The 18,029-nt window shown below is 36.5% G+C and overlaps 1 protein-coding gene across 5 annotated transcripts in view; it reads left to right on the plus strand.

Moving 5' to 3' along the window:
- PI4KA (phosphatidylinositol 4-kinase alpha) overlaps nt 1-18,029 on the plus strand; it is a 62,595-nt gene that overhangs the window by 3,736 nt on the left and 40,830 nt on the right. For 4 of the 5 annotated variants that reach the window (XR_009819952.1, XM_062010399.1, XM_062010400.1 and 1 more), the window contains exons 4-19: nt 340-428; nt 1,252-1,324; nt 1,650-1,909; nt 2,555-2,621; nt 3,575-3,723; nt 4,290-4,355; nt 5,361-5,457; nt 5,812-6,003; nt 6,310-6,410; nt 7,039-7,168; nt 8,240-8,372; nt 9,077-9,172; nt 10,041-10,224; nt 10,978-11,081; nt 11,993-12,161; nt 15,669-15,719. Coding sequence is in view for 4 of the 5 variants with exons in the window: in XM_062010399.1 (XP_061866383.1) it covers nt 340-428; nt 1,252-1,324; nt 1,650-1,909; nt 2,555-2,621; nt 3,575-3,723; nt 4,290-4,355; nt 5,361-5,457; nt 5,812-6,003; nt 6,310-6,410; nt 7,039-7,168; nt 8,240-8,372; nt 9,077-9,172; nt 10,041-10,224; nt 10,978-11,081; nt 11,993-12,161; nt 15,669-15,719 (1,961 nt within the window). In the remaining variant the exon portion in view is untranslated. The remainder of the gene's footprint in view (nt 1-339; nt 429-1,251; nt 1,325-1,649; nt 1,910-2,554; nt 2,622-3,574; nt 3,724-4,289; nt 4,356-5,360; nt 5,458-5,811; nt 6,004-6,309; nt 6,411-7,038; nt 7,169-8,239; nt 8,373-9,076; nt 9,173-10,040; nt 10,225-10,977; nt 11,082-11,992; nt 12,162-15,668; nt 15,720-18,029) is intronic. The other variant, XM_062010402.1, reaches the window with a different exon arrangement.

The following is an 18,029-nucleotide window of genomic DNA, read 5'->3' on the forward strand; positions in this document are numbered from 1 at the left end:
GTTGCTCTTTAAACTACTTCATTTTTTTCCCCCTGTAATATCTTGTTAAATATAAGGATACTTTTTCACAAGAGATTTTTTTTTTTTTATTTGCTTGAAAGCCTGGAAAAGGTTTTAATTTTTTAATTAAAATTATTATTTCAACATTTCATTCTGGAATGATGATGGTTAGAGTGTGCACCTAAATTTTGTATGTAATACTGTTTTTTTTCTACAAGTGTATCTCAACCATGAGACATGGGAATCAGTTATGTTGTGTTGCTTTGTTATTTCCTCTTCCTATGTTGATTTTTCTCTAAGGGTGCTTAAGTAACTTATTTTCTGTCTGTTACTTTGCAGGCTTGCTTCCAGTGGCAGAAAACTTCAGCTTCTGCTTGGTAACGTTGTTATCAGATGTTGCTTACAGGGATGCATCTCTCAGAGAACAGGTAGAGTTTATTTAAAGTTTGTGCTAATGTAGTACTCTATTCTCCAGTGCTGCTATACTGACAAATACTTAGAGAAGAATACACCACAGCTGCTTCCTTTCTTGCAAAGTGATTGATTTTTAACAAGCTGAAGGGAGGTTGTTGCAAAGTGGCTATTGGTCTCTTCTCCAAAGTTACGAGCCATAGGACAAGAGTAAATGGCCTCAAGTTGCATCAAGGAACATTTAGATTGGATGTTAGGAAAAATTTCTTCACTGAGAGGACTATCAAGCATTGGAACAGGCTGCCCAGGGAAGTGGTTGAGGCACCATCCCTGGAGGCATTCAATGGTCATGTGGATGTGGCACTGTGGAACATGATTTAGTGGTGAACGTGGAAGTACTGGGTTAATGGTGGGACTCAGTTATCTCAAAGATATTTTCCAACCTCACCAATTCTGTGATTCTAAGGTGTACTGTTGCATTATCTTGCTTGTGTTAATTAATAGTCCGATATCTAGAAGATATTCGTAAGTCAGCTGTTACTTCTAGCTGTCAAAGGGTATCAGTCATTGAGCCCAGAATTAAAGTTTTGATACTGATGTTAGGAATGCTGCAATTTTATTTTGCTGTTACATACCAGGTAACTGCAGAATTTACAAAAGAAACTCTGTAAGATCAGTGAGGACAATATACTTTTTAATCACGCAGCATTAAAACAAATCTTGTTTACAGATACACTGATGTTAATATTTACAGGCTGTATTTGTTGTGGTGATCCAGTAAAAGAGAATGACACCTCTTTACCAAAAGATAGTTTTATATGTTTGCCTTGATGACTTTAGGTTTTGGATGCAGTTCTACAAGTAATGCAGTTCCTGCTGGGAATGTGCCAGACCCCACAAATGCATGATAAAGGTACTATTAAAATTGTTACTATATTTATAACTCCTGTCCTCTGAACTGTTTTCTGATTATGAGGCTCACTCCTGAAAAGGGAAGAGCTTTTTCTTTCAACTTCACTTAGCACATTTTTATTCTGTTTGTTGCTGATTGGCAAATGTGGAAGCAGGAGAAGTGTGATAATTTGCAATACTTTAATGTTTTTTTCCTCTACTTGCACAAATAAAGTCTTTTTTTAAGCACATTAGGCTGGAACAGTTCAGTGAAGTGGTAGCAAAACCATAAAGAGGAAGTTCTAAGTAACTGCTAGTATACTGTAAAATGCGTTTTTCTTTTCCAGAATATTTATGCAAGTATGCAGTACCCTGTCTGATAGGAATTTCTCGAGCCTTTGGTCGCTACAGCAATTCAGAGGAGGCTCTCATTTCAAAGCTTTTTCCAAAAATTCCCCCACATTCCTTGAGAGCTCCAGAAGAACTTGAAGGAATTCGACGACGATCCTTTAATGATTTCAGATCAATTCTTCCCAGTTCTCTACTCACTGTTTGCCAAGAAGGAACACTAAAGAGAAAGGCTAGCAGTGTATCTAGCATCTCACAGGTTTGTATGACTTGTTCTGTGCTGGAGTTGATGCTTAGATGATTTCATGTTCTTGGTGGAGTTCAGAAGCATTAAGCCTGGATAGGCACAGAGTCTCTTAACACATCTTTGGTTCTGCAACTAACGTCCAAAATCACTTTATAGTTTCCGAGTATTAGAATTCATGACAGTAAAACCAACAACTATACTAATAAGTCTTCACGTGGAACAACTGTCAAATCCTATTACTTGTGTTGTTCTCATGAAAAATTGTTGTGATCTGAGAAATTGGGAAATTGGCATTTAATGGCTAAAGATTTCAGAATGCTGAGGCTACGTGAGCTCTCACGGGTTTCACTGGGAGCTGTTTGTTGTCTTAGGGGAAGACTGCATTCAGGTGCTGGTTTTGAAACCACAGATTTTTATTAGCATAGTTACATACAGTGTAGGAGTCATCATTCTGGTCTGTTTAGTCAAAAGCACTGATCTAGTTTCATTTTAACTTCCCATTTTTGGTTGGAATTGAGAAGTTAGGCCAAGCAATACATAGTTCCCGTTAGTTTTGCTGAAACTGTGCTGCTTTATACGATGAATGAACCATTCTTTGGAATATTTTAAAAAATGTTTGAATGGTTTTTAAATTGTTACTTTTGTGTGATGTTTCAGGTTAGTCCTGAACGTGGTGTTCCCCCTCCCAGCTCTCCAGGAGGATCTGCAATTCATTACTTTGAGGGTAAATTATTTTGCAAAGGAACAGTGTGTTATTTCAGGGTTTTGTTGTGATTTATAGGAAATTAGAAACCAAAATCCTTTTGACTCCTTTTTCTGCCCTAATTATAGTAATTCTCTGGCTCATACCTGCTAGGATTCTGGGTATAAAGGTGATACAAAGTTATTAACAACACCACAGGTTTCCGAACTGTTGTTTCTGACAGGCTTCTGAGAGACATCATTTCCTGACTGCTAGGCTGCACCGAGTACTGAGGAGCTTAATTCAACTAGGTCAAAAATATTTCAGGAGATTAGGCTGAGAAAATTTGAGGTACAAATGTTAATATTGTGCTTCACTAGACAACTAAATTCTTGGACTGGTGGCTGGAATTTTGAGACCTTTGTGGCACATTGTGGAAATGTAAATCGAGTGCTTCATTTGAAGGAACCGTGATATGGATCATTTGCCCAAATGAGAAATAATTTGTAATTTTGTAATAGTAATTTGCCGAAGTGAGAAATACTTTCTCAATCAGACACTGAAGTTGAGTGCTCACAAATGTGTGTTAATTACTGTATTGCAAAAAGCAGAAATGTGAAACTCTGAACCACTGGGTTTTGGTAGAGCCTTAGCTGGAAGTTCTATGTCAAAGCAGCACTTAAAAATAAATTCTCATGAATCAAGGGGAAAAATAGCTCTGCATCTGATGTTTTTCAGGGTCTTTGGTTTTGTCTGGCACTTCGGGATTTTTAACAATTTGAACATTCTCTCTTTCTGGGTCATTCTCCTCTCCAGAGCTATGGCTTAAATTGATTTTTTCCACATTACTTTTCCCGTTTTTTCTTCATGTTACTATTTATAGAGGCATCAGTGGTTTTCAGTCATTTAATAGGATTGCAGTGTAACTCAAATATTCTTTAATTGCTGAGTAGAAAAAAGCCTGTTTGTCATTTGTCTGCCTTTTTTCTGATTAGGTTCATATCTTCCTGATGGGAGTGCACTGGATCCTGATTATTACTTCTCTACAATCAGCTCCAGTTTTTCAGTTTCTCCTCTCTTCAATGGTATTAACAATAAAGAGTTTAACATCCCGCTGGAAATGCTTCGTCAGCTGTTGAACATGGTATGTGATGAGTTCTTAGGAAGGCTGCAGTGAGATTGTATTCTAGATATTCAGGCTAGAAATAGATGCAATTTAAGCTTTTCGAATTCCAAATACAAAGATTGTGTTTGTCACTCAAGCTTTGTGTAATGTTATTTTTATGACGTTCAATGTTGAGCTTTCATAATATTCTTAAAAACCTCTTACATGAACCATGTAGAAAATCAGATAAGTTTATGTTGACTTCTTTCTGTTTGACTCTTGAAGACCGCTTGATCTGAGGTAACTTACATACTGCCAGTTCCTGAAAGATTGGTTTTTGCTGTGAGAATGAGACACTTTCCTAATTTTGGGAATTTGTGCAAGTGACAGAAAGTACCGTCCCTGTTTGCTTCTTCCACTGGCTATTTTGGGACAGCACACAGAGGCTCAAATATATTGTTGATGTACCTAGAAATTCTTGTAGCATTCTTGTGGCTCTTCACAACAATGTGACTTGTGTTTTCTGTGCACAGACAATAGTGTGTTGTCTTCCTGTCTAAAGTCATTCAAAGGAAACTTCTTTTTTAATGTTTTCTCTTCTGTAGGTGAAACAGATTGTTGGGGATTCTCTGCTAAAGACCTTAGATGCAGTTGTAGCTGAAGTTGCAGAGGTATGCTTGTGAATTCCTTTTCTAATGACTTGAATACTTCAGGGGTTTTTTTGTGTTAACAATTAATTCTTGGAAAATTACTTTTTTACCTGTGTAAGGTTTGCCTTCTCTTTGCAAAATGATACTAATTTCCTGTTTGAACTGTCTTCCAGTGATTGAAATCTAGCCTTGGGCTATGCAGAAATGGAGGGTAAAGGAAGGTTTTTCATTAGAAGGAAATATTTATGATAAAACGAACCATTTTCTTTCTTTCTTTAGTTCTATTATCCTACTAAACAACATAGGTTGCCCAGAAGTAGTTTACTGTAGACACATCTTTACTGCATATTGCAGTAACATTGGCTTTTCCCATGTAGGTAAAATGTGGTGTTTTATTTTTCTGAGCTGGAAAGGACTGCAGCTCTTTTAGGTGTCATTTCTACAAGTTTGGGTTACACTTTGTGTAACTATACTTTCAGAGGTAGCAGGCTCATTTTTGGAGGTCTATGAGTTCTTGTTCTCTTCTCTGGATACAGTTCTCTAACAGCCTCCCCCACATTTTGTTAGCCTCAACTCCATGGGACATAAAGAGTGTTGAGAAGAAGGTGTTCAGCTGTGTGGGAAAATTGCTTTGCTGCTCACTCCAGCCTTCCTTTGAGTACTTCCTTTGATATTTGAAATGTAGACCTAAGTGGAGACAGCTTCAGTTTCTCTTCTTGCTATCAGTAAAATGATAGGTTTGAATCCTCCTGCTGTTGTGGGGTTTTTTGTGTTTTTTTTTTTTAACAGCACTGTTATAAGGAACACTAGAATGAAAAGCATGACTGAGTCTTATTTAATTCACTGAATGGCTGTGGTTTTGATAAAAGTAGGGGGAAGACTGTGAGGGTTTATCTGGTACCTGCTTTTAAGTGCTTGTTTACATTGTGGAGGAGAACAATTATGTGACCAGAATAAGATTTATTTATCCATGTGATGGAAAAGACTTAATTTTGAATCTAGCAGGTTGCTTCTTTTCTCTTTCAGACGAGTGCTAATACAGATCTCTATTATAAAACATTCAGTGATCCTCTTTATCTTGCTCAGTTTAAAATGCTGAGAGACACATTATACTACATGAAAGGTATAGTATTTGTATTTTTTAAATTTATTCTTCCTTATGTTTAGGATTCAAAGCATTGTTGTTTTGTATTGAGTCTTGAACATCAGGGTTTGCATTTCATGGGACCTCTGCATATGCTATAAAACTGTTATTTTGAAATGTATCCAAATAGAAAAGGTGCTATGGAAATAGAAAAAAATACATATTATGAGCACTAGGATCAATAGCTGGCATTTCAGTTGTCTGCTTACTGGTGGACTTTACTATGAAACTTATCTTCTAGGTAGGGGATAAACCTTATGAAATAATTTCATTTATAACGTAGCAGTGAATTTTGTATAAGCTATATAATGCTATTTCCTTTTATTTCTTTAGACCTTCCTAACTCATTTGTGAAGGAAATACATGATTTTGTGCTAGAGCAATTCAACAGTAGTCAATCAGAACTTCAGAAAATCCTTCATGATGTGGATCGACTGCACAATGAACTGAGTCCTTTAAAACTGCGTTGTCAGGCTAATGCTGCCTGTGTAGATCTCATGGTGTGGGCTGTGAAAGATGAGCAAGGTAAAATATGCTCTTAAATTACTGGAGTGTCTGTTGTTGTTTTTTTAAGTTAAGTTCCCTGAGAGTAGATGATGCTCAGAGAAATATAATAATATGATAGTGTTTCACAGAGCTATTTCATGCAGATACTGTTTCCAAAAATGCTTTTTGCAGAAGCAGCACTAAATCTCTTTGAGGAATTGTAATATGAGGAGAGTGAAGCTGAAGTATTTTCTACATTGTAATAGAAATTGCAGTAGCAGTGGGTTGTGTGTGCCCTAATAACAAATCTGATAAACTTTTTCTGTTGGATTTTTTTCGTTTCAGGTGCAGAAAACCTGTGCATCAAGTTATCAGAGAAATTGCAGTCAAAAACCTCAAGCAAAGTCATCATTGCTCACTTGCCACTGCTAATTTGCTGTTTGCAGGTCTGTCTTTACAGTATTTGATGTTACTATATCAGTGAGTGAGAGTCTGGGTAGTTCTACAGGTTGCAGGAAGAATGCTTTATCTACTACTTGTATTACTTTCCGTCAAAATTCTGCACGTTTGGATTTTAGAAGACTGGTGTGGTATTTAATTTCAGAAATATTTATCTTCTTAGTCCATTACGTGAACAAGTAAAATAATGGGACTGGCATATCACTGAATTTTAAGGCTAAAATTTTTATGGTAGATTTTTATGTCTTCTTATTTGGCACTTATTCAAAGTCTTACAAATGTGTTCTCCACTATGTATTAAACAATCAGGATTCTCTAAATATTTGAACTTATCCAATAACTTTCTTCTTAGACAGTGGAGTTCATGTAACTCCTGTGAAATAGCCCAGGAAGAAAGTAGCAAGGCTTGACTGGCACACAGCACTCTAGGATAACCTAAAAGAGTTAGAGGCTTGAAAGTTCTAAATCATCTGCTGAAAACTGAATCTCAGAACGATATATGGTTTGAGCTGTTGGGGCCTTTTTTTGAGTTCAGGTTGCAAGCTTACAGTTGAAATAAAAATTGTGCTGTTATATTCTAAAGCTATGTTGTTTTGGTTTTTTTTCCTTTTTTAGGGTCTAGGTCGTTTGTGTGAGAGGTTCCCTGTTGTGGTTCATTCTGTCAATCCATCCTTGAGAGACTTTCTTGTGATACCTTCCCCAGTGCTTGTGAAACTTTACAAGTATCATAGCCAGTATCACACAGGTAAAGGAAAAAAGGCTACGCTAGTGGTATCCAAAGGATATGCTAGTGGTTGTCTTCCAGCTTGTATGACTTTTGGATACTTTTGGATGTTTTGTGTAGAGATAGCTGTATTGGGAAATGGAGATGCATTTGTGACTTTATTTTAAATATTTTTTTGAGATGGGAAGTAGGAATGCAAATCAAATTCTGCTAGAAGTGTATCTAAAAGTAAGTAGCGTATATAGGACTACATTTTTTCATAGCAGCAATGTTGTTGTCCTCCTTCTGCTGAAACCAAGATAGTCTTATCTAAAGCACATTTGTCCTTAGTGAGATCACCGAAAACTGTACCGTGATACTGTAGTATGAAAGGTTATGTATGTCAAACTCCTGCACTGAACTCGGAGCAATTTACTTACAGCTTTGTCCACTTGAGGCTTTGGAAACCTTCAAGGACAGAGAGAGATTCTGCAACCTGAGCCAAGGCATAATTAACCTAATGAGAGGGAGGATGTGGAATCACATATCCCAATGGACCCTCCCTTGTTTCAAGTTAAGGCTAATGTGTCTCATTCTCCCACAAAGCCTGCTTCTGTCTACTTAGTAACTTACTTTGCACTTTGGAAGGCAGACATTAGGTCAGTCCAAAGCTGCCTCTTCTAAAGGCTACACCAGGCTGTGTTCCTTACACTTTATATATAGGTCCTGTGCTGCAGCCCTGTGACTATCTTGATGGCATTTGAGAGGTTTTTTGTTGTTGTTTTTAAATTGTAGTATGAAGTTATGAATTCCAAAAAATAAAATAGTCCATTTAAATTAATTGTTAATGCTAAAGCAGTATTATAATGATAAAGCAAAGCAAGTAGAATGAGAACTGAAGGTGACTAAATTCAGGAGTAATTATTTAGGAATAGTTAAATGCAGCAATATCTTGCATAGCTAGTGACAACTTCCAGAATTTTTCAGCTCAGCTCTCCAAGCTAAAAAGTAGGCTGTCTTGAAGTGACCAGATAATGCTCTGCCTGTGCTCTGTCTCATTGTGGGAATAAAGCTGTTTCAAATGCTGTTGAATTGCATACTCTGTGTTCTTAGTAGGTGGTAATGACATCAAGATTAGTGTAACCAATGAACATTCAGAGTCCACTCTAAATGTAATGCCTGGAAAGAAAAGTCAACCATCCATGTATGAGCAGCTCCGTGACATTGCCATAGACAACATCTGCAGGTAAGAGACTTGCACTATGTTGGAACATACATTCTAGTTCCCTAGCAGAAAAGTGTTGTGACCATTTTAGAAGGTGCTGCTCTGTGCTGCTGTGAAGACTTCTTGATTTTTTGATGGTGACTTCCTTTTTCTTCGGATATCTCTTGGTTCTATTTGTGTCCTAATTGTAAAATATATTACAATGAGATTGAATTATTGTCACCTATGTAATTTATGATTTAGTAACTTAGTCATAAATGTAACTTATAATAATCACCATTTTGATATTCACCAGGAGTTTTGTTTCCTGCTTGGATTGTTGAGTAAGCCTACCATAACAGAAGGATTGTTATGCACTCCTTTGTGGGCAGTGTAATGATTATTCTTCTCTTCTAGACAGCTACTGAGATCTGGAAGGAAGACAAATAGTTGGTGACTAGAGACAAGGGATTTAAGTTTCTAAAGCAGTGAATTCTGAATTTACCTTATTATTTGTCTGCATTTTTATTGTTGCTGGAGAAAGCAATGGTAGAAACTCTGCTCATGTTTTAAAATACATCTGCAGTATTCCTAGGCAAATTGTTCTTATATTGCAGTGTAGATTTTTTTTCCCCCTTATACTTGATGTGCATTTACAGGAGTAAAAAGTTAAACGTTTAATTCATGCTCTTTTTTTCTATTTCCTCTAGCTGTTCTAGCAATTTTTCTGTTTGTTGTTGTTCCAGGTGCTTGAAAGCTGGCTTGACTATAGATTCAGTGATTGTTGAGGCCTTCCTTGCCAGTTTATCTAACCGCCTGTACATCTCTCAGGAGAGTGATAAGTAAGTTGTTAGTTGTTGTAGTGGGTCTGGGATGTTAGTGATTTTCTACAGCAGCTCTTGCAGTGCTGTGCTTACTGTTGATATCAATATTATGACTACTGCTCGCACAGCATCAGGGCTGTCCCTCCAGCATTCCTTCCCCCACCTTCACCAATAGCTGTGGATGAGCAACCAATTTTTACTTCACTCAAGGAACCTGAAGCTTATTCTAAGTTTGGGCAGCGTTATTTTAGAATTATGTGTCTCTGAAGTTAGAGAGCTTGAATGCAGGGTCAAGACTTCACATGCACATCTTTGCAGAGCTGAGCTCTTGTTTTCATGCTGAGAGGTATGGATTCATTTTTATCTGATATAATCAGCAAGTCTTTGGTGAGTATTAGCCAATTTTGAGGCCTGGATTGAGTGATACTCTATCTACTGTATCCTTCAGGCTTCCACTATTTTTTATGGATTGACATAGCTTGTCATCTGTGACATTTGACCTCTTTTGTTTTTAAGAGACTCACCAAGAAACGTCCAAGGTCTTATCATAGCTGATCTGACTGTCAAGTCTTAATGTTTGACAGATAATTTTTACCTCTGATTTCTATTGTTTGTAGATCAGTTTGTTCATGGATTAGAGTAGGTTTCTTCGTGAATTTAGGGGGATGATGTCTCTTTTTTCTTTTGCAAAACAACTTGTGCAAGTATATCTCTAATGTTAATGATGGGAGTAGCTGAGTATATAGAGCAGCAATATTAAAGCTGTTAGTGATGTTTACATTTAATACATGAACCATTTCTTGCATGAAGTGTAGCCATGCTTGGAGTTCTTTATAACTTCAACAGTTAAGAATATGATTTGAGGTTTTTTTGTGTTTTGTAACAGGGAAGCTCATTTGATTCCTGACCACACAATTCGTGCCCTAGGGCACATTGCAGTGGCACTGAGGGATACCCCAAAAATGATGGAACCCATCCTACAGATCTTACAACAGAAGTTTTGCCAGCCACCTTCTCATCTTGATGTCCTCATCATTGATCAGCTGGGATGCTTGGTCATCACTGGAAATGTAAGGAAAGAAATGGTTCACGATTCCTTTCATTTAGTTAAAAGAACATATTTTAGAAACTGCATTTGCAGAAGTGTTTAAGGTTTATCTTCACCACAAGAACATGCTTGTACAATCCTCGCACCTCTGTAATGTCAGAAAACAAAAACTAATTAAGAATGTGTAAGATGGTGTCCCTTTAAAGAGCATTAGTCCCCCAAGGAAATAATGAAAGATTCTTTTAGATAACCCAAACTATAAAACCCCACCATACTCCGTTTTCAAAAGTTAAGAAATTTATAAACTAGTCTTATGTCCCAAATAGGTGCATGCTATCTTTTTCATACCAGTAATTAACTTTCAAGGTCTCATAGGTCCATATTTTTAAAGGTATAGATTGCTTTCTTAGTCATACAAGAATTAACTGACTTACCTTTTCCAAGTGTAATTTATGCTGCTGAGCAAGCATTTAATTGCCAGTACTCAGAAGCCTAAAAATTTCTTTTCCTTCAGGCAAGTGGAGTGAAAGAACTGAAGAACTTTTGTATAATTTGAGCAATTAAAAAGACTAATGAAAGCACTTCCACTGTGAGCTCTCATGAAGCTTCCAAGAGTTTCATGGAAGTAGAAACTGTTAGTGAGAGTATGACTAGATTCCCATCTGAAGACCTTTGTAATATGTAGTGTATTTTGCAGGTTGTTCTTTACAGAGTTTGTATTCAATAAGCTTGACTTGGTGATTTAGATTTTGGTTGTTTGGGTTTTTTTTCACAGCAATATATTTACCAGGAGGTGTGGAATCTGTTTCAGCAAATAAGTGTTAAAGCAAGTTCAGTCGTTTACTCTGCCACAAAAGATTATAAGGATCATGGATACAGGTAACACTTAACTGTGTCTCTTAAGTATATGAATACTATATTGGATATCCTTCATGCTACATCAAAGACTCTTTTTCCCCAGTATAAGTGTTATAACAAGGTTATAAATAGTGTTAACACTATAGTACAGAGATTTCTAAAAGTGTTTTCCTCTATAGGTAGTACTGATTTCTGCCTCCTTTCTCCTACTGTGAGGAGATAATGTTTGTAAATTTTAATTGACATCAATTACTCAAATTATTCTAGGTACAGATAACATATCTGGTAGCTTAGGGGAGTTAGTGAAGTTCTGTTGAGTTTTTGTGTGTGTATTTTGGTTTGGATTTTTTTTAGTGTACTTGTTAGGGATTAAACGCAAACTATTAAGAACTTAATTCTTAGTATGCATGTATGCATTTTAGTCCCTGTTAAAAGTCATCACTGATTTTGTTGGTAGTTGAGATAGGTTGGATATCTTTTAATGAGTCCATGAGTAACTGAGAAAAAACATTTTGACAAGAATGGTAAACGTACTGTCTGACCCAATGCAATCTGAACTGTAACAATAACTGATACTAGTTCTGATTCTGCTCAAGAGCTTCCCCATCCAAAAGCAGAGACTTTTGCTGCTTCTCATTTGTAGCCATATCTACTCCAGGAAAGTAATTTTCCTTTTGGCTTTGTCAGCATCAAAAGTGAAATGTCCTCCAGAGGCAAAGTTTACTAATTGTTTTTTTATTAAATACTCATTGCATTTCACTTATCACTGAAGTGATGTGTCATTATTCATAAAACCAAAAAGTAACCTCAAAAAAAAACTGAGTGAAAAGTGTCAGTAGTGTTATTACAAAAGTTACCAGCATTATCAAGAAAGCACTAAAAATACAAAACTTTGAGAAATTGCCTGTTCATAACTGTTCTTTTTTTCTCAGACACTGTTCCTTAGCAGTTATTAATGCCCTAGCCAACATTGCTGCTAACATTCAAGGAGAACACCTTGTGGATGAACTACTGATGAACTTGCTAGAACTGTTTGTTCAGCTTGGGCTAGAAGGAAAGAGAGCTAGTGAGAGAGCAAGTGAAAAAGGACCAGCACTGAAGGTCAGGTATTCATTGGTTTTTAATTGTATGCGACTGTGCATTTATACAGATGGCACTACTAAACCTAGTCTGTGTGGTTTTTGAACTAACACCACCTTTTCATGCACAGGAAAAAAGTATCACTTCCTTAGGAATGTGTTCCAGTCATGGACTATGAATGCAGATCTCTAATGCCTTGCAAACACCTAATGAATCTGTATATTAATGAATCTATAGTATCTGAGACACAGCAGTGATGTACCTATTGTTCAGATGAGTCTGATTTTGTTTCTGGAGTATTCAACTGTTAGATGCACAGAGAAATACAGAATACTGACTTCTGCATTCTTAATAATTCTTCAAATGTCTATAAATGTGATGGGGTTCTAATTTTATTGGTGTCATAGGATCATAGGAAAACCCAGGTTGCAAGGGACCTCAGGAAGTCATCTAGTCCAACGTGCAGCTTGAAGTAGCCAGTGTGTGTTATCCTGATAAATACTGAATTGCTGTTAAGAGTGGGTGCATCTGGATTGTCTCCAAGATCCATGTTTATACAGGGCTATCTGTATAGGCTAATGGAATCAGGGCAATGAAGTGAAAGTTATGCATTTAATAACAATTTCTTCAGATTTTTAGGCATGCTTTATTTAGAGAGCAAGTTTATTCAAAGGAGACTTGCCTCTTAAAATGATTTGCATGATAGAAATACTATTCAGAAGAGTAAACGTGAGTGGTTTTACTCTAAAGTTCTTTTAAAAAGAAATTTTTTAAATTTTGATTGTAAAATTCAATACATAGACGCCTTTAAAAGTCTGTGAGGAGGTCTGGAAGAGGAATGTCTTTAAATACCAGCTGAATTTGTGCAGTAGCAGTTTATATGCTGTTACTTTATTCCCTCAGAATTCTCTGTGTTATTTTCATATTAGCTTTTATTCTCATTTCAATAAAGTATCCAGAGTACTCTACCTGTTCTGTTTAACCATCAAACAAAAATCACCACCTTTCCCACGATACCTTCCTCTCATCTTTGCTGTAAAATATACACTAAACAAGCTGTTAAGCTTGACTTTTGCTCTTGACATGTATATCGTGGTTAGAAAAGCAAAATGTAGTTGCTTCCTCCTCATCAGAAATCAGAGCTGTCCTCTGACTATGTTCCTCCCTACTGTTCAAATGTTGGAACCTCTTGTTGTCATTTTAAGTACTTCCTTAGGGCAACTTTTAAAAACTCACAGTACTTAATACTGATTTTTAAAAAAATACACTTCTATGCTTTAACAATTTCAATGTGTTCATAGTTGAAAGTTAAGTTTTTCTTGGAGATGTGGTTTGGGAGCTGTTCCCTGCTTTTTGGGGCAGATAAGTAGCGCTTCTGTTTGTAATGGGCACAATTTCCTAGAAGAAAGGAGATCAATGTTGTTTTTGTCCTTTTTTAACATCTTTTTCTTTTCCTTCTCTTGTGCATGCTACACTTTATTAGTACTGTCTTTGTGCTTTTATGGAGTGAATGAAGTCTTTTGCTAAATCTCTCTGAAATAAATCTGCTTACCTTGAAGATAAACTGTATTTAATCAAGAATGCCAACCCTTTTAAAAGGGAATTAGGACATGTCTAGAATCTGCTTTTCATGAGGTCTGTGGTGCAGAATCTCTCTCCACAAGTTTCATGGGTTCTGAAATGGTGAAAAACAGATTGTAAACCTTGCAGTAAAATGACACTTCTAAATTAGATTCCACTCTCCCCCTTTCAGGGATATTTTCCCTTTGTTTCAGTTTTGGAATCACTACAGGAGACAAGCTGCTACACTGACTCAAAGCTGCCTGCAAATGGAAAAATATGTGATTAACGTTGATTTGAGCTAGGAGGCAGTGTGTCTTTATCATGAAATTACTGATTATAGTTTCTATTAGAACACTCTTTACTCAATGGAGAGTAAAAGGTCTGAAAGGTATTCTGAAGACTGAGCTATTTAATTTTCAAGAATGAAAGTAGGTAAAACACTGCATAGCCTATGTTCCTGAACAAAAGCAAGTTTTTTCTTTGGTACTTGTCAGGTAATTTGCCTGTGTCCTCTGCTTCTCAACATAACATTTCATGGATTTAATTTTGCTTGCTAACCCTTAAAATGCTTCAGTGACTTATTTACTGTTTTAAACCAGAGTTTTGAACTGTGCAGATGCGGCTTCTGTGAGGAGAAGAAAAGCTTTTATGAATGTCCCCTGAATATGCTCAAAAATGGAAGTCACTGCATATATCATCTTCAGTGGCATGTATTATCATAAAGAGGCTGATAATCCCTTTTTGTAACAAAATGCTAGTATGGAAGTGGATTTCTGTGGTTCTGTCTGTGGGCTTCCATGTCCTGGCTTCTGACTATCTGTTAGTTTGTGTCTCTACTCTGATTCTGCAGAAGTTTGTCACTTGAAGTGGGCTGTCGTGATGCTAGCAAAACATCAATGACTTTCTCCAGTCATTCCAACCCTTTAGAGTGACTTGAGCAGTGTTATTTTATTCCTTTCAAAAATATTTAAGAGTTCATCTTTTGTTTTACTTGATCTTGGACACTACAGAAAAGACAACTAAAATGTTTTATTTGGGTTTTACCATTATTATTTCATCTGAAGACTATTTGGCTTGTGCTCTCCCTCTCTCTTTTCTTTTTAACGCTTCCTTTTGGTTTACTTCTCTTTATGCAAACTGCACCATTAGCCATGCTTGCCTTGCCTCCTCCCTGTTGGACCAGTAGTCTATGCACCTGGTCTGTCTTTTGTAAGGAGGAAGCTTGAGAGTTCTCTCCCTCCCAAATCCATGGTGGAGGAATACGAAAAGCAGAGAACAGCATTACAGAGGAGATGTCCGTGAGCACAGTATCTGTACTCTCACTGTTTAGGTGAGGGATAATGAGCTGTGAGCAAAGAATGTTTTCAGTTTCCAAATGCTGTACTTGGCCAAGAGCAAACACACTTGTTGCATACAGTGCAATTAAAAATGTCCTAAATAGTCAAAGTAATATTTTATTTTTTGCTCATACTGCTTATGTTTCAACAGAAAGGGCTTAAATATGTTTCTGAATATGGTTGAACACACTTGTTAGTTTTGTCTTCATTTTGATAATAAAATGAGACATTTGCTAAACACCAATGTAACATGAACATTTTTCTTGCAGTTGTTGGATGTCAAAGCAGACATGGTATCAGTTAAAATTTACCCCCCTGTTTAGCTCAAGGCATAATACCTGACTTTGTTCTGAAAGGGTAACACATCCTTTCTATGGGGGACATCCAAGTCTAAGGAGTCACCTGAAAAGCTTTGTTGAAAGACTCCTGGATGTCACAGTTCTTGGGATTTCTGAGGTGCTCTCTTGGCCACCTTGTGCACATCTATTGTCAAGATACAAAGCTGTAATTTGCAATCCATCTTTTCATTTGCATAGACAGTAGGAATGTTTTGATACATGAAATACATCTTGTTGTGTTTTAGAAATGCTTTTGTAGATCTTTTGGTAAGTTCTTTTTTGTTTTCCAGGCCTCCAGTAGTGCAGGGAATCTGGGTGTGCTTATTCCTGTTATTGCGGTGGTGAGTATCCAATGGTTGAATTGTTGCATTTTCTCATATGTAATAGTATAAGTGCTATTTTATGGTCAAATGGTTTCACTAACAGCTAGTGCAGAAATAAGCATCCAAGAGAAACGAAGTAATATTGTGAAATAATATTTCTTTCTCTAAAAGGAAGGAGGAGCATTTCTTTAATAATGTTATCTCTCTTAAAATAATTACTCTTTTGTGATTAAGAGTTACATTGTTGCTAGTCATGAATTCAAGATATTAATGAGCTAAATAATACGATTTCTCTGGATAATGTTTGGTATTCAATGTAATAAACAGTATGTATGTAAGGCCTGAGGAGAAAAGTAGAAAAACAAAAGTTAATACAGACAGTTAAAAATAAATCTTAGTTTGGCAGCGCAATGAATTCTGCTTTTTGAAGGGTAAGAAACCCCCAACGTTGAGAAAGGAGAGAGGAAGGCAGGGAAGTGTCCTGTGTCTTCTGATCGTAAAAATGACTGCCCTGCTGAAAGCATTTTAGGAAATGTACAAAGACATAGATGCCCATTCCAGAGTCATTTAGTTTGATGTATATCTGGTTTTGTGTCATGAAAACTTTTTATGAGGGAGGAAGAAGATTTTTTTTTTTTAAAACAAAGTATGGCTACTAGTTCAGTGAAACATAGATGTGCAACTGCTCCAGATCTCCAACAGAAAATCTGATATGCCAAAGCTGGTTTTCCAAGTCAGTAGGACTAGTTGCCTACCTGCTGTAGCTTCTACAAGAAATGTCTAAAAGATTCATAGACAAACCTAATCTTACTGCAGAAAAAAAAAGCCATCATACCACTTTCCTCCCTCCTGAAGCTGAATTCTTCTTTGGAACTGTTCCTGCACAGCCAGTGTTGCAGAAGGGGAAAATGTATTACATAGTTACGGTAGGTATGCCTGTGTGTGACCTGCTCACACTGCACATCCATTAACAAGCAGAAAAAAATCATTTCATACTTGGCCCTCAAAGACCTCTTGACTGAATCTTTGCAAAGAAAAAAACCCCAAAATTAGCACTGGTTGAACATCAAAAAACTGTTCCTTTTCTTCCAACAGTTTCCAGTGCAAGATCTTATTGAATTCACTTGTGATCACAAGGGCCAGATCATAGCTTTGTAAACACGTTTCTTCTTGGATTACTGCTATTCAATAGGTGCTCAGTTTTTACATGAGCTAGGTAGTCCTGTGTTGAAAGATACGTTCAGGTGGGTGGTATTCTTCAGCTGTGTCACTAAAGCAATGATTTGACTGAAAGTAAGATTGTTCCTTTCATATTGAAAAAAAGATTAGTGCTTGTTAGAGACTTGATGTAAAAGTTAGGAAATTACTTTTCTGTTTTAAATTTTTATTGATGATATATTTGTCCTGGATAACTGGTGATAACTGCTCTTTTCTTAACCAATGTGACCTTTAAATGGAGTCAGATAGTGCCAGAATCTGAAGCAAGAGTTAATGGTTACATTACGGTTGATGAAGCAAATATTTGACTTTCTTGCACAATGTATGAAGATCATGAGTTCTGAGCAGCAGCTGATTTGCTTTCCTGCTTGAGCTCTTTCTCTTGAATAATTCCTGTTACTTAGGTCTTAAAACCCCCATATTTCACGTGCTCATTTAATCACCAATAAACTAATTAAATCTGGGCCATAAGTGTTTGGTCTTTAAAATATGATTTTATTTTTGAATAATAGTTAAACAATAAATTGTGCATATGAATGTTAATGGTATCTGTTGTGAGCCTTCACTGCTGAAAATTATCCCCACATGGTGGGCTTACAGGAAAGCACAATGTGAGATAAGAACAAAGCAACATCTGAGCTTCCTGTTAGTGATCAGCTCTTCATCATCCTTCATCATCTAATACTGATATTTCACTGGCTGTCATGTTAAAAAAGCTTTGTATATGAGGCAAATAATTCTAGTAAATGCAAAATTACAAATGGCAGTTAAATAAAAAGAAAATGAAATGGGTAAGTTAAACTTAGTATTGCAAAACATCTTTTAAAGAGAATTCCTAATCCTGAAAATAACTGTTAGTTTATAGCTTAATTTGCATTTTTTTTCCAACATAAGACAAATTTTTAATGGGAATGTTTTTAGATGGACACAATATTCGATGCAACAAATAATAAACATACTCTCACTGGATTGTGAGACACCGTCTTTTAAAAGGTGACTGTACAAAGCTGAGTATGTCCACTGGCATAAATAAGTTGGACATAAGATGTAGCTGTGTTCCTTGTACCATGGAGGTAGTGGTGTGCTACAGAGTGCAAGTAAATTGTCACT

Source organism: Colius striatus, chromosome 17, assembly GCF_028858725.1.
Source record: "Colius striatus isolate bColStr4 chromosome 17, bColStr4.1.hap1, whole genome shotgun sequence".
Lineage (NCBI taxonomy): Eukaryota > Metazoa > Chordata > Aves > Coliiformes > Coliidae > Colius > Colius striatus.